Here is a 13,765-nt window from a genome sequence, read left to right as displayed (position 1 = left end):
GCTGATTTTCTTGTACCGTTGTATGACTAGGACACAAAGTTAGCTATTCAGTAAGTGTGATAGAATGAAGTCTCCCGAGTTTTCTGTACATTAATACTGTAATCTCATCAAATATATTTTGCTCCCTAAACAAAACCCTTGAATCCCACAGGATATTGAGAATTTTATTTTCTCTATCCTGTTTCCCCCTTGCATCTTAGGACATAAGACTAGCAAGCAGGAACAAAGTTAACATAGACAGATCAGACTGAATGGAACCAATCGGAATCTGTAAAGTTAAGGCTATAAAGTTGACAATTAAGTCAACTTTAATCTGTTTTAATGAAAACTGTTAAATACTAACTTTAACAAAGAACCAAGGAACCAGGTTCTGGATTGGGGACATAAAGGGAGGGGGGGTGGGGGGCTAGGCATGGGCCCAGTCCCCAGGTGTTCACAGGCTCTTTAAGAAGACAGGTAGGCATTTAACTATATTAAGGCTGATTATTCATGTGTGTGTGTTAGGTTGCTTCAGTCATGTCTGACTCTTTGCTACGGTATGAACTGTAGCCCACCAGGTTCCTCTGTCCATGGGATTCTGCAGGCAAGAATACTGGAGTGAGTTGCCATATTCTCCTCGAAGGGATCTTCCCAACCCAGGGATCGAACCCCCATCTTCTACATCTCCTGCATCAGCAGCTGGGTTCTTTACCACTAGCGCCACCTGGGAAATCCCCAAGACAGATTGTGTCTACTCCATTTACTATTAGAGTTTGCTTTGGGCTTCCCTGGTGGCTCAGAGGTTAAAACGTCTGCCTACAATGTGGGAGACCTGGGTTCGATCCCTGGACTGGGAAGATCCCCTGGAGAAGGAAATGGTAATCCACTCCAGTATTCTTGCCTGGAGAATTCCATGGACCGAGGAGCCTGGTAGGCTACAGTCCACACGGTCGCAAAAGTCGCTTGACTGACTTCACTTTCACTTTCTTTCTTTGCTGATGTAATATGTTTCCAGTTCTTTATTTAGCTAGCATCGTGTGGGACTAGCAAGTACCTTTTTCACTCAAATATATTCATTATTCTTTACAGAGAATACATGAATAGAAGATCATTTTTTTATTTATCTGATTACACTATTAATTATCTCTAGATCCATTCTTCTTAGCAACATTTGTCAGTGTTTCATGTTGACTAGAATCCTACTGAGATGATAATAAGTGATGTATTTAGAGGCTTTTAGCTCATTTATCTACTTGGAATGATGGTCAGTGCTCAATCTGTGTCTTACCATCCTTCTGAAACAGATTCTTAGCAGATGTTCAGTAGTTGATAACTGATGTTTCTTCTCTCCAGAGATGCTTTCTCATTAATATTTAAAACATTTTAAAAACGTTATTTAATGTTCTTTTTTGTTCAAGTACAAATTTTAATATGTACTAATATGCGTTGTATAATTCTTGGAACATATGACAAACAATTAGTGCATTTTATCATCTTAAATCTATAACTCTAGACAAGATATAATCCCACAGTGCCCCCATTGTCTTTATATGCATATTGTATTCCTGGAAGCCATGAGCCTAGACTTCTCCAAAGCCCCTGGTCTTTAGCTCAAGGATAAACTCAAGAAGTAATCTAATTTTAAATAATTGAAGTCTGCCTTGGAACTTTAGTCATCCACAAGCAAAAATCCACTTTTCTCTCTAGGACAAGGTCAGCAGCAAACCATACCCACATCTTTGCAGTGGGCTTTCATTTATACACTGGTTTCATTCTATTCAGAAAGTACCTTTGTAAATCTCAAAGTAGAGGGCTTCAGTGAGTGCAGTTGGAATGTCCTGGCAAGTAATATCTGGAAAGTGAATGTGGGCCAATTGTATTCAGTTCTCACAATGTTATGAAAGGGGGCTGTGGGTTATATTGCAGTGTTTCTAAGCTGATTATCCAGAACAGAGGCTCAGCTTGATGCCAGTTCTTTTACATGCATTGCCAGACTAAACAAGTACCTTTTGAGGTTCATCCATCACAATTTATGATACATTAAGCTAAATCTAATGTTCTCTGAAGCTGGTGTTAGGGGATTTTCTATATTCAGGCTATGAAATTGCATTTGGGGAAAGGGATTTCTCCTCTCTTTCTCCATAGAGTTTCTTTAGTTCTACAGAGTCTTGTTATGTCTATTGCAGCCCTGTTATATTCTGGTACTAATCGCAGATTGATTTTAAGTATTTGAAATCTTAACTGGTAGCAGGAAATGACTTTAAATTAACATTGCATGAACTACTATAAATTGTTCACTGAAAAAGAGTGTTTAATTATAAATGAAGAAACCTGTTTCCCAGTTGATTAGCTATATTAAACACTTTATATTTTCAAAGATCTACACTATTGTTAATAAGCTATTTCTCACAATGGGTCTCAGAGGGAGTCTAATACTATCACCTCCTATTTTTATAAATGATGCACTTGACCCATAAAAATTAGATTGCCCATACTGGACCACATAGAAATGAAAAACTGGAATGGGGTTTCAAGTTCTTAATGTAACTGTGCCTAGTTAACGGAGCTATGCTGTTAGTTTTCTGAGCACCTAAAGTAAGTTAGAAAATTAAGTAAATTAGTCAGATGGTTACACACACACAGACACACACACACACACTTTTTATTTTCCTTTAGAACATTTCTGTTCTGTATGTAAAACCAGTTATTTTGTTAAGGAGTAATATAAAACAAACTCAAAGAGCTAGCTCCCCAGTCAGTTGACCCACGCTACTTATTCTGATATTCCTCACCATTTGCTCATTGCCACACTGACTTGTCCCTCTTGTCCCTCTCAGAGTTTATCATTTGAGAGACTAATATGATTGACTTTGGCCAAATAGTAGAATTGTCTGATACTGAGATCAACAAGGAGTTCAGTCTTAAAGTCTACTTGGTCATATTGCTTTCTATTAAAAATATAATTGCATATCATACTTAATTTTATTTATGAATTGATTATTAAATTTATAATCTTTAATATTTTTACTTTGAATTTTAAAAGTTCTCTCTCATGAATAAAATAGTCCAGGATGTATAATATAGATATTGATATCTTGGTTTTTTATCAGTGGCTTTTGCATTGTTTAGTAGTTTAAATCTTATTTGTCTGAGTTTGCAGTTCTCTCAACATCAGTATCCCTTTAATATGTCACTGTACAGAGAACAGAGCTAGAAAACAATAGCTACCTCATCGATAAATTTTAATCATTGAAACATCAGGGTTTTTTTTGTGGTGTTTGTATATGATAACCAATTTAAAACTTTGGAGTGGAATTTATCCAAAATGTACCTCCATATGAACTTATTAATATGTATATAATTTTTATCTTTGAAAATTATGTATTATCTGTTTCATCATTTTAAATGTAGGTTTATTATTTCTCTATAGAAACAGGATAAGGACAATTCTTACCAAATGAAAGGAAACTTTGGTTTAAATGTTGTGAGTGCTAATGAAAGTAAATGCCCCTTGACATGCTATGTTTTAGGTCTATTAAATATAAGAAAATGACATTCTGTGATCTTATAGTTTTGTTTGTGCTATAGAACTTCAACTATATTTGAACTATATGTGCACAGTATTTCATATCAAATGTAAGTAGCCAGATGTGGAGATTTTTTAACACATTTCCCTTTCTAGATGTAATGTAAAGTCACATGCTTCAGTTCCTTATTAAAATATATATATATGTGACTCTACATAATGAATTACATAATTGCTCCTGATTCCATCCTAGAGTCATGTACTGATAAAGTTATGGTTGGAATAAATAAGGTTCATTAGTTGCATTTGGAAGATGTAACAAACAGCAGTATAAGAACCTGACTTAAATATTTGTCTTCTGGTGATTTTGTTAAGACTGAAGCCTTGTGCATTTTCTAAACAATATTTTGGAGGATTCTCCTCTACAGTTCAGACTTCTGTAAACTCATTAAACATTTCATATCTTTTTAGACATAAGTATCATATGTACAGGTTGGATAGATTGAACTATAAATTATGAATACACAGTTTGCCATATGTAATGATCAAAGTTATGTCTGTTTTGTTCACCTCATATTATAAGGATCTTGCCAGTGCCTAGTTCTGAATATGAGCCCCATAAATATTCCTTGAATAAAAAAAAGACATACAAACACCTTTTGTGATATTCATTTATCTCTTCTTATTAAGATGCAAACAAGAAAGCAGATGAAAATACTTGAGGCTGAAAAGTAAAGAAAATTAAAATATCTCTTTATGATTTAAAAATGAATTAATTTCTAGTGTATTCTCAAATAGTTCCAAATCCATGGTATTTCCTGGCCTTTTTTTTAATTTATTTATTTTTTTTTTTATTTTTTATTTTTCAGTGGGTTTTGTCATACATTGATATGAATCAGCCATAGAGTTACACGAATTCCCCATCCTGGCCTTTTTTGAACTGAGGAAAATCAAGTTAAACTCAGGAAAGTCTACCCAGGATGCAATTAGTAGGCCTCCAATATCTGCAGGTCCTCTAAATTCACAACATTTTTGCCAGTGTCATCATATATTTAGGTTTAATGGTAAAAGAGAATGAACACTATTTTATTCTGATAATTATGTTTCAGTGCATATGCTCCATTTCATCATGTAGGCATGATGATGTTGGAGAGGGGCATGGATAGGGTATTGGAAAAGAGAAAAATGTGTACATAAGAGTATGATTGCAATAAAAAAAAAAAAAAAAAAAAAACAAGCTGTATTACAAACTGAATACCACAGGATCATTCAAAGTTCGGAACAGAAGCCCTTAAAAAATACAATAGGTGCTCTTCTGGAAGTTTCCGGTAGTCATGATTACTGACACAGGCTATGAGAACAGCAATGACCTTAGGCTCGGAAGGCACTGCCGTTAGGATACAAACACAGCATGTTTTGCAAGTCATCTGCCAAGAGGTTCTTTTGGCCATCTGCATGAGATAGCCAGTAAATGGTTTCTACTGAAGACATCTATGTATGGTGGAACAGAGCTATCATAGCAATTTTTTTTAAAAAACATTTTTCTTCAGTATGAAAGTGCCTCATGAATATGAAGTGATGTAGAGTAACTGAATCTTACCGAACTAGTTTTGGTCAGCGTGTGAACAGAACTTCAAAATTTTCTTTATTATGAAATTTTCACAGTATTTGAGTTATTTGAAAAATGGTGCCATAAGAGGTATGACATAGGTAAGAAATTGGGCTTAATGATCCAGATAATTATTTTTAATTCTAATACCTAAATGACTTTAATATATTTCATCATTTTTTCACAATTCAAAGGCAACAATGTTTAAGTATCGTGTATAGATTTAAAGCATTTTTATATTACTGGAAAATATTGTCCAATTTATAAAAATCCATTTTAGAGTCTGTAAGTAATTTAGTTATTTAGACTGTTTCTAAATTACCTAAAAGAGTTTTATTACTATGCACACTACTTGGAAATTGAAGAAACATATATACATTTTATTTTATTTTGTTTTACTTTATTTCAGACCAGAGATGACTACCTATATATAGTGAATTAATCCCTAACATTATGAAAGTAACACTAATTACTTATGGAATTTTTATGTTTTAGCATTAAAAAAAGGACGATTTTGGATCACACCAGATCCTTATCACAAAGATGACAACATCCAGATTGGGCGTGAGGTGAAAATATCTTGCCAAGTAGAAGCTGTTCCTTCTGAGGAGTTAACATTTAGTTGGTTTAAAAATGGTCGTCCATTAAGAAGTTCTGAGCGGATGGTTATTACGCAGACTGATCCGGATGTCTCCCCGGGAACGACCAACTTGGACATCATTGATTTAAAATTCACGGATTTTGGGACATACACATGTGTAGCATCTCTGAAGGGAGGCGGAATATCTGATATCAGTATTGATGTTAATATATCCAGCAGCACAGGTAAGAAGTATATTTATGATTTAAAAGATGTTCACATTGAGAATCTTTTTTTTTTAATGTTGAATATACAAAATTGTCTTCAGTCAAGCTAAGAACATTCTTATTTTCAAAGTTTCCTGAAACTAAAATCCTAACATTCTGAATGCCCAATAAGTATCATGTTAAGAGAATTTGAATTTGATTAGATTTAGATTTACATGAGTTTTTGTTTAGATTTACATGAGGTTTTACAGAAATAGTGCACATAAAATTAATAGTGTGGGTTATAATAGATACAGACTTCTGGATTAGATGGCACCAGGTTGTAAATTATTAACTAGGAACTCTTTGTTAAGTCTATAATTATATTCATTGATAAAGTTAAATACCAAATGTTGAAAGAATTGGGACAATTTTCATAAAATTGAAACAAACAGAAACTATTTATTCCTAAGAATAAAATACCAAGAGATAATTTGAGTATTAAAATATAAGTTATATAAGAAATATATTTTCCACCAAGATAAAAAAGATAAACATGTTAAAACTGTAATCAAATGTGACTGTTTGTAGACCCTTATGTTAGTATCTCTTCACAATCAGAATGACTAAATATAAAAATATATTGGAGTGAAATTTCTTCTACTAAGACCAAAAATATGTTATCAATTTTCTCTCAGTCAAATGAACATCCTTAGGTGAGGAAAATTGCAGGGCTTTGGTATGGAGGACATATTAGCTTAATTCTTAGGATGTTTTGAAGCCCTGCAATTTTATGAACTGCAATGAGTATGCATTTGGAGAACTCCAGTGTAGCTTTATTTGTTTTGACAGCTTGTTACTAGATTGAGTTTTAATTTAGAATTTTCATATAATCCGAGGGTGAGTAATATGTGTTGAAAACAAAGAGCACAAAAGTAGATTGCAAACATACTCTGTTTTGAAGGAATTAAAATAGTCAACGTCTTCTTTCCAGTCAGGCAGTATTTTGATTGTTGTGTGTTAACAGATGGACTTGTGATTTTGTGTCTTTTCATGATTCCAAATTGCAATACACGCTGAATTTTCTTTACTTCTTAAGGGATATAGTCCTTACTTCAGGGTGACCAAATGTGCTTGCTTTTCATCATTCTAGATCATTTCTAAGGAATATTCCATTCTAGGGTGATGGATGGTACTTGTGTTTGGAAAGATGTTCTTTACTAGGTAACAAACAAAAACCACAACAATAACTACTTTATTCAAAATTAGTGCTATCCCTAGGAGATGGACTAATTTTAGGATATATAAGGAAATCTGTTGATATGCTCAGTCATCATTCATTTATGCATTTACTCAATCAGCAAATAGCCATTGAATGCCTACATCAACATGATAGGGGACACCCGATATATGATAATTCCTATAAGAGTAACAACAATTTTGTGAGATCTTGGAATTTGTCTTTATTTATGAGAGACAGTTTTCAAGTGGTCTACATTCAATCATGACCATTGCTTTGTTTGTTTGCCTGGTTTTGCTTGTTTCTTCTTTGGAACTGGTGACACAAACTCATATGCAAAGAATCAGTGTTCTTGTCCAAACAGAACACAGTCTATATACAATTAAATTTAGAGAGAAGAGGGAGGAGAAAATGGAGAGGAGACAGGGGCATTATATGATTATTCACCAAATGAGTCCTAACATTCATTTTTATATAACCTAATAATATTGCCTATTTGAAACTATGTATTATAAATGATCAGCATTAATTTATGAAATTTCCAAAAATTTTTCCAGGAAAATGCTAAAAGACAATCAGAGAAGTAGAAAACACTCAAAATTACCTCTTAGTAATAAAAATGTAGTTGTAATAAAGTTTTTTTAAAACCATTATCATTTTGTCTGGTCCCCAAAGGTGATAATACCCAAAATAAAGGAGATATATTTTTGTTTGTTTTAAACATTTTATTTTCTATTGAAGTATAGCCAATTAAAAATGTTGTGGTAATTTCAGGTGAACAGTGAAGGGTCTCAGTCATACATATATATGTATCAGTACTCCCCCAAAGTCCCCTCCCCTCCAGGTTGGAACTTAACATTGAGTAGTGTTCAATGTGCTATACAATAGTTCCTTGCTGGTTATCCATTTTTAATATAGCAGTGTGTAACTTCCCCAAATGACCTTCCCCAAATCCCTAACTGTCCCTTCCCCTCCCCTGGCAACCATAAGTTCGTTTTCTAAGTCTGTCTCTGTTTTGTAAGTAAGTTCATTTTTATCATTTCTTTTTAGATTCCACATATAAGGGATGTCATGGGATATCTCTAAAAGAGATATGTTAAATCCTTTGCCAAAACATTTCCCTTTTCTGCCCTACTCACCACAGACAGACCTGGTTGTCTGTCCCCTCACTTGAGTGGAAACTCCATGAAGTCTGGGAACTTGTCCGTATTGTTCATTGTTGTGATCTCAGCCTTTGGAACATTACATGGCACTTAGAAGATAATAAATAATTATTAAATCAAAGCAATAAACTAATTTGTGCATGTATCTTTCCCTTTAGGTTTGCTTTCCTCCTCCTATTATTACCTTCCCAAGGTAGACATTTGGTGTCTGATCATATAGTTCTGATCATATAGTTCATATAGATCATAATTCCTGATCATTTAGTTCTTTACTGACTTTAAGAAAAGTCATTCTAAAGACCAATTTATACTATGATTTAATGTGCTATGACTCTTAGGGACAGGACTGGCTCCATAATTTGTCCAGTGAAAAATAAGGCGTGTCCCTTGTTCAGAACTTGATAAGAATTTCTTGATAGCAGTATCAAAGCATTAAACCAAGTGAGGAGGCCTTTCTAAACTTGGCTGCACAGGTGACATGCGTGCAGGGCAATCTGTGCAGGGAATTGTATTTTGATAGAGATCCACAGAAGATGGTGTTTAAAGGATAAGTCACTGAAGGAGATTACATATTCTGTTTTCATGCTGAAACTGGATTTGATGTTTCATTTTGCTTACAGTACAGTAGAATACCAGAGTGCAACATAAAGATCTGTAGACCAGAGATTGTGTGATTCAGTTGGTATCAATAAATATTGTATTTATCCCTGCAAAGTAGAGAAAATACTTAAAGAGTGCTTTGATATGAAATATAGAGATATTACTGGGAAATTGAGTTTGAACAAGCTATAGCATGCAGAATGCTATGATGAATGGCATCACTGACTTGATGGACATGAGTTTGGGCAAGCTCCAGGAGTAAGTGATGGACAGGGAAGCCTGGCGTGCTTCAGTCCATGGGGTTGCAAAGAGTCAGACATGACTGAGTGACTAAACTGAAAATTGAATTGATAGCCTGCAGGAAAATCCTGAACTATATTAATTCTATGAACCATATAGAATTCAGAAGAAATTCCCACAAATTGGGTGAGTGAAGTAAAAGAAAAGGAGACTACTGTTTAGACATAAGTACATATGTGAGGTCGTTTTGCATTTTGGATTTTGTTCATTATTGCTAGTTTAGGGAATTTATAATTGTTTCTTTTTAAACTGTGTATATGGTAAATATAAACAAATTTAGGATGAAATTTAAATTTAGAAAAATCTGAACCTTTGTTTTCCATACAGAATCTTATACATACAGAATACATTGTTTTCCATACAGAATCTTAGTTGTTACCGTGTTTCAAGATACATATGTGAAATTCATTAAGTTGAGAATGAGGTACCATTAAGACATTTCTGCCTAATAGATTGAAAACTGTTTCTTTAAATGACAGAACTGCATTTCTAGATCTGCTTTTGAGGACTGTAATATTGAGATATAAAACATCTCAGGAAGGTAAATCCTAGCTTACAGAATCATTAATATTTTTAAAAGACAATGATTTGACTAAAAAAAACTTTAAAGGGAGAGGCTCCGTGTGTTTCAGAGTTTGCCTCCTGTATCTGATTGAACAATGAGAATTATAATATATGTGATAATAGATTATGTCTTCTTTTTATTTTAATTCCTTATTAGAAATATTTTCTCCTCCTGGTCCTACAAACATGCAAATTGCTTTATTGTGAGTGTTTGTTGTTCTGTCACTTTAGAATTCATGTTCCTTACAGATTCTTTTACTGTGTTACTGCTCCGTGTGGCTGGCTCTGTGTCTCATGGTGACACATAATGGGCCTTGCCCATTGGGAGCTTACAGTCTAAGTTGTCAAATTACTTAGCTGTCAGATGATTTAAAAACTAGGCACAAGATATAGTAGAATAGATACTGTACTTAAAGTTTGATTAGAGTTCTGTAGGAATTGTGAATGCTTTTGTCAACATTGACAAAATGTTGGCCCAGGAAAATTCCACAGAAAAACAATATTTGAGATAAATCTTGATGGAAGTAGGACTGTGATAGTGGTGGTGAAGTGAGAATGCATTTGGCAGAATATACAGGATGAAGGAAGTCCCAGAAATACTATGTGATTATTGCTTTTTATGTCGAATTAATATCAGCTGATACTAATATAAGCAGGTTTTATTGGTTTATTTTATTGTTATCTTTAATGAAGTATATTTTATGTGTCTAGACTACAAATATGGGCTTCCCTGTTAGCTCAGACGGTAAAGCGTCTGCCTACAATGCGAGAGACCCGAGTTTGAACCCAGGGTCGGGAAGATCCCCTGGAGAAGGAAATGGCAACCCACTCCAGTATTCTTGCCTGGAAAATCCCATGGACTGAGGATCCTGGTAGGCTACAGTCCATGGGGTCTCAAAGAGTCGGACACGACTGAGCGACTTCACTTTCATTTTCAGACTACAAATAAGTTTTAATAAACATTTAGTAATCGCTGGCAAGTTCTTAATTTAAAAAATTGAATATACTGAAATGTTAATTGTAGCAATTAAATCTTATAAAATGAAAATCTTTCACATACTTGCTGGAAAATGCACATAAATTTTAGCCTAAAATTTTGGCAACAGTTAAAATAATCCTCAAAATATTATCACTTACCTGTTATACATTTATGTAAGTATAAATGTTATAGATTTTCAGTTTTCAGAGGGCTTGCTGAATAACGTTCCATTGCTTCCTGTAGTGTTGTTCTGCATCAAGTCCTTTAGTGCTCTTGAGCTTGCATGTGTTCCTTTGCATGACCTGAAAACTTGTAGGTTTATACTAAACTTTGAAGCCTGCATTATGCCTAGAAAATACAAACAGTGAGCCTGGTGATCTGTGGAATTCCATGGTGAGACATCAGGTGGGCAAATATGACAGAAGACTCGATACAAATTTGATGATTTTTTTTTCTCCTCTGTTAAAGTAGAGGAGCATTTTAAAAAGCCGAAAATGGAGCAAGATTTAGAGGATTAAACTGGAGCTAGCAATATAAATATAGGTGCACAGAGAAGGGGACAAAATTAGTTTGAAATTTTCTCTTTGCTCCCAACTACCTGACTAGATACTATAATTATGATATTTAAGTGTCTGTGCAAGTATTCCCATCTCTGAAACGAAAGTTCTTGATAATATAGAACTATGGTACACAACTATTAAGAATAGTTAATGAGCATGAGAGCAAAAGACAAATGATTATCTTATTGGTTTGCTTCTTTGCCCTTTTCAAGTTATAGAGATGTAGAGACTCATGAAATTGTGCTTATTAGAACTAAAGTTTTAGAGAAAGGCAATAGTAGTGACAGATCACTTTTTATAAGAGGATGTCATAAGTAAGACTAGCACATGTAAGAGCTGACAATGATGTGACCAGAGGAAGCTTCCATGTAGCCAAAAAGTTATGTAATTGGTTCCTAAATTACTGGACACAGAAATCATTTTCTTCCTTGTCTCTAAAACTGTGAGTTTCAACCCATGACCTCCAGATGGAGATAACTAATGGAGAACAGAGGTCAGCAATCTTTTTCTGTAGAGTCTGATAGTAAATATTTTCAGTTTTTCAGGCTACATGGTTTCTGTTGGAACTATTCTACTCTGCTAATACCATAGGAAAGCTGCCACGGCAATAAAATGATTGGGTACTACTTTTTTCTAATGAAACTTTATTTAGAAAAACAAGTAGTGGACCACATTTTGCCCATAGGCCATAGTGTGCTAACCTCAAACCTAGACTTCTGAAACCCTGTTCATTAAGAAAGAAAATCATAACAAAGCTGAACTCTGTGAACTTACTATGAAATTAAGTTAAATCTATGTATAATTTATTTGTGTATAAAACAGTAATATGTTTTCTAATGACTGAGGCAAAAATCTTGGTTATTCCTTATTTCTCATGTCTGTGTATGAAGTTGACCCTTGAACAACATGGAGGCTAAGGATGCTGACTTCTGAGCTGTGGAAAAACAGAGTATAGTGTTGTAGTAGGACCCTCCATATTTGAGGTTCCTTCATATCTGAGGCTCCATATCCTCAGATTCAACCAACCCAGGATCATGTAGTACTATAGTGCTGTCTATTGATAATCCATGCAGTTTGAGTCCTTATGGTTCAAGGTCAACTATATTTTACTGGTTCCTTGTTAAATGAATCATTCTTTGCTAGGCTGCCCAGTTTTCAAGGGTTCCTGAGATTACTTTGCAATTGCTCGTCTCATTCCTAGCATGCAAGATTTTCTGCTGCTGCCTCCATTCTGTTTCTGAAATCCTTCACCTTTTTTTTTTTTCAATCAGTTTCCATATATTTAATTTTGAATGGCTGAGGAAAGAATAAAAAACAAACAAACAAACTTTAAAACAATCAGACATACTCTGAACTTCATAGCTTCTCCTGCTTATGGAGACATCTGAATGGATGATTGGCTGCTTTTCACATTGACTTTAGGCAAAGTTTCATACAGATTGTATTTACTCTTTAGGTGTTGAAAATCCCTCTCTTTCAGTTGAGTCTTATGTTGATTGTAAGGGGTATTATATCTGTCCTTGATAAGGGCCAAAAAGAAGGTGAGTATTTTGATCAGGGTGTCAATAAGGGGTCCCCCTAAAAACATCAAATTATCTCTTTTGTATCCTTCCCCACTTTCTTTTCATATGCATTGAAAATGCCTCTTCACCAGCACTGGGACTGGAACTAAGCAAGGCTAGCAGTTGTCTTTACTGTGGTTTTCAGACCCTCAAATTCCTATAGTGCTTAATGAATTTACCAGAGGAAAAAATGAACTGTGAAATGCTATTTTTATTGAGCATGTACATAGAACATTCCCTAGGAAATATTCATCTGTGGCATGCTCATAGAGATACCTAATTCTATTCATTTGTGGAATTAATATCAACCTACATGGCAGGCATGGTTATAAAACTCATATTTAGGTATATAAAAGTTTACCAAGAAGAAAATTTTATGCTTAATGTTGCCTATCAGAAAATAGGTTTTACTCTGTACATTAAATGTGTTTTATATAAAATTCATTTAATAATTTAGAATTATTTATTCTGCTCATGTTATTAGTCTTACATTGTTCTGTGGCTGGTGAAGATTTTCTGTATAAGAAACATGTGAACACAACAGTCTGGAAGTGTTGGGAGTAGTTAGGGTAATTTTCTGGACTCTGTGTTTGAACGAGCAGTACAATTTTTATTCAGATTATATGTTTAAAATAATAAAAGAAAAACAGCAGTTTTCTAAAAATGGTGTGAAGTAACATTGCTCAGTCATTTCTGACTCTTTGTGACCCCGTGGACTGTAGCCTACCAGGCTCCTCTGTCCATGGGATTTTCCAGGTGAGAATACTGGAGTGGGTTGCCATTTCCTTTTCCAACTCCAATCCTCAACCCAGGGATTGAATCCAGGTCTCCCACACTGTAGGCAGATGCTTTACTGTCTGAGCCACCAGAGAAGTCCAAAAATGATGTACTCACACT

At 34.4% G+C, this 13,765-nt stretch overlaps 1 protein-coding gene across 1 annotated transcript in view; it reads left to right on the top strand.

Annotated features, from left to right (window-relative positions):
* The window catches only part of MDGA2 (MAM domain containing glycosylphosphatidylinositol anchor 2), an 854,840-nt gene that overhangs the window by 610,318 nt on the left and 230,757 nt on the right, over positions 1-13,765 (top strand). Inside the window, exon 7 of the mRNA XM_065940680.1 lies at positions 5,610-5,939. Within this exon, the coding sequence (XP_065796752.1) occupies positions 5,610-5,939 (330 nt within the window). The remainder of the gene's footprint in view (positions 1-5,609; positions 5,940-13,765) is intronic.

Source organism: Muntiacus reevesi, chromosome 7, assembly GCF_963930625.1.
Source record: "Muntiacus reevesi chromosome 7, mMunRee1.1, whole genome shotgun sequence".
In the NCBI taxonomy this organism is placed as follows: Eukaryota; Metazoa; Chordata; class Mammalia; order Artiodactyla; family Cervidae; genus Muntiacus; species Muntiacus reevesi.
Note: the sequence above shows the minus strand (reverse complement) of the source record. Positions and strands in the feature narration are given on the sequence as shown.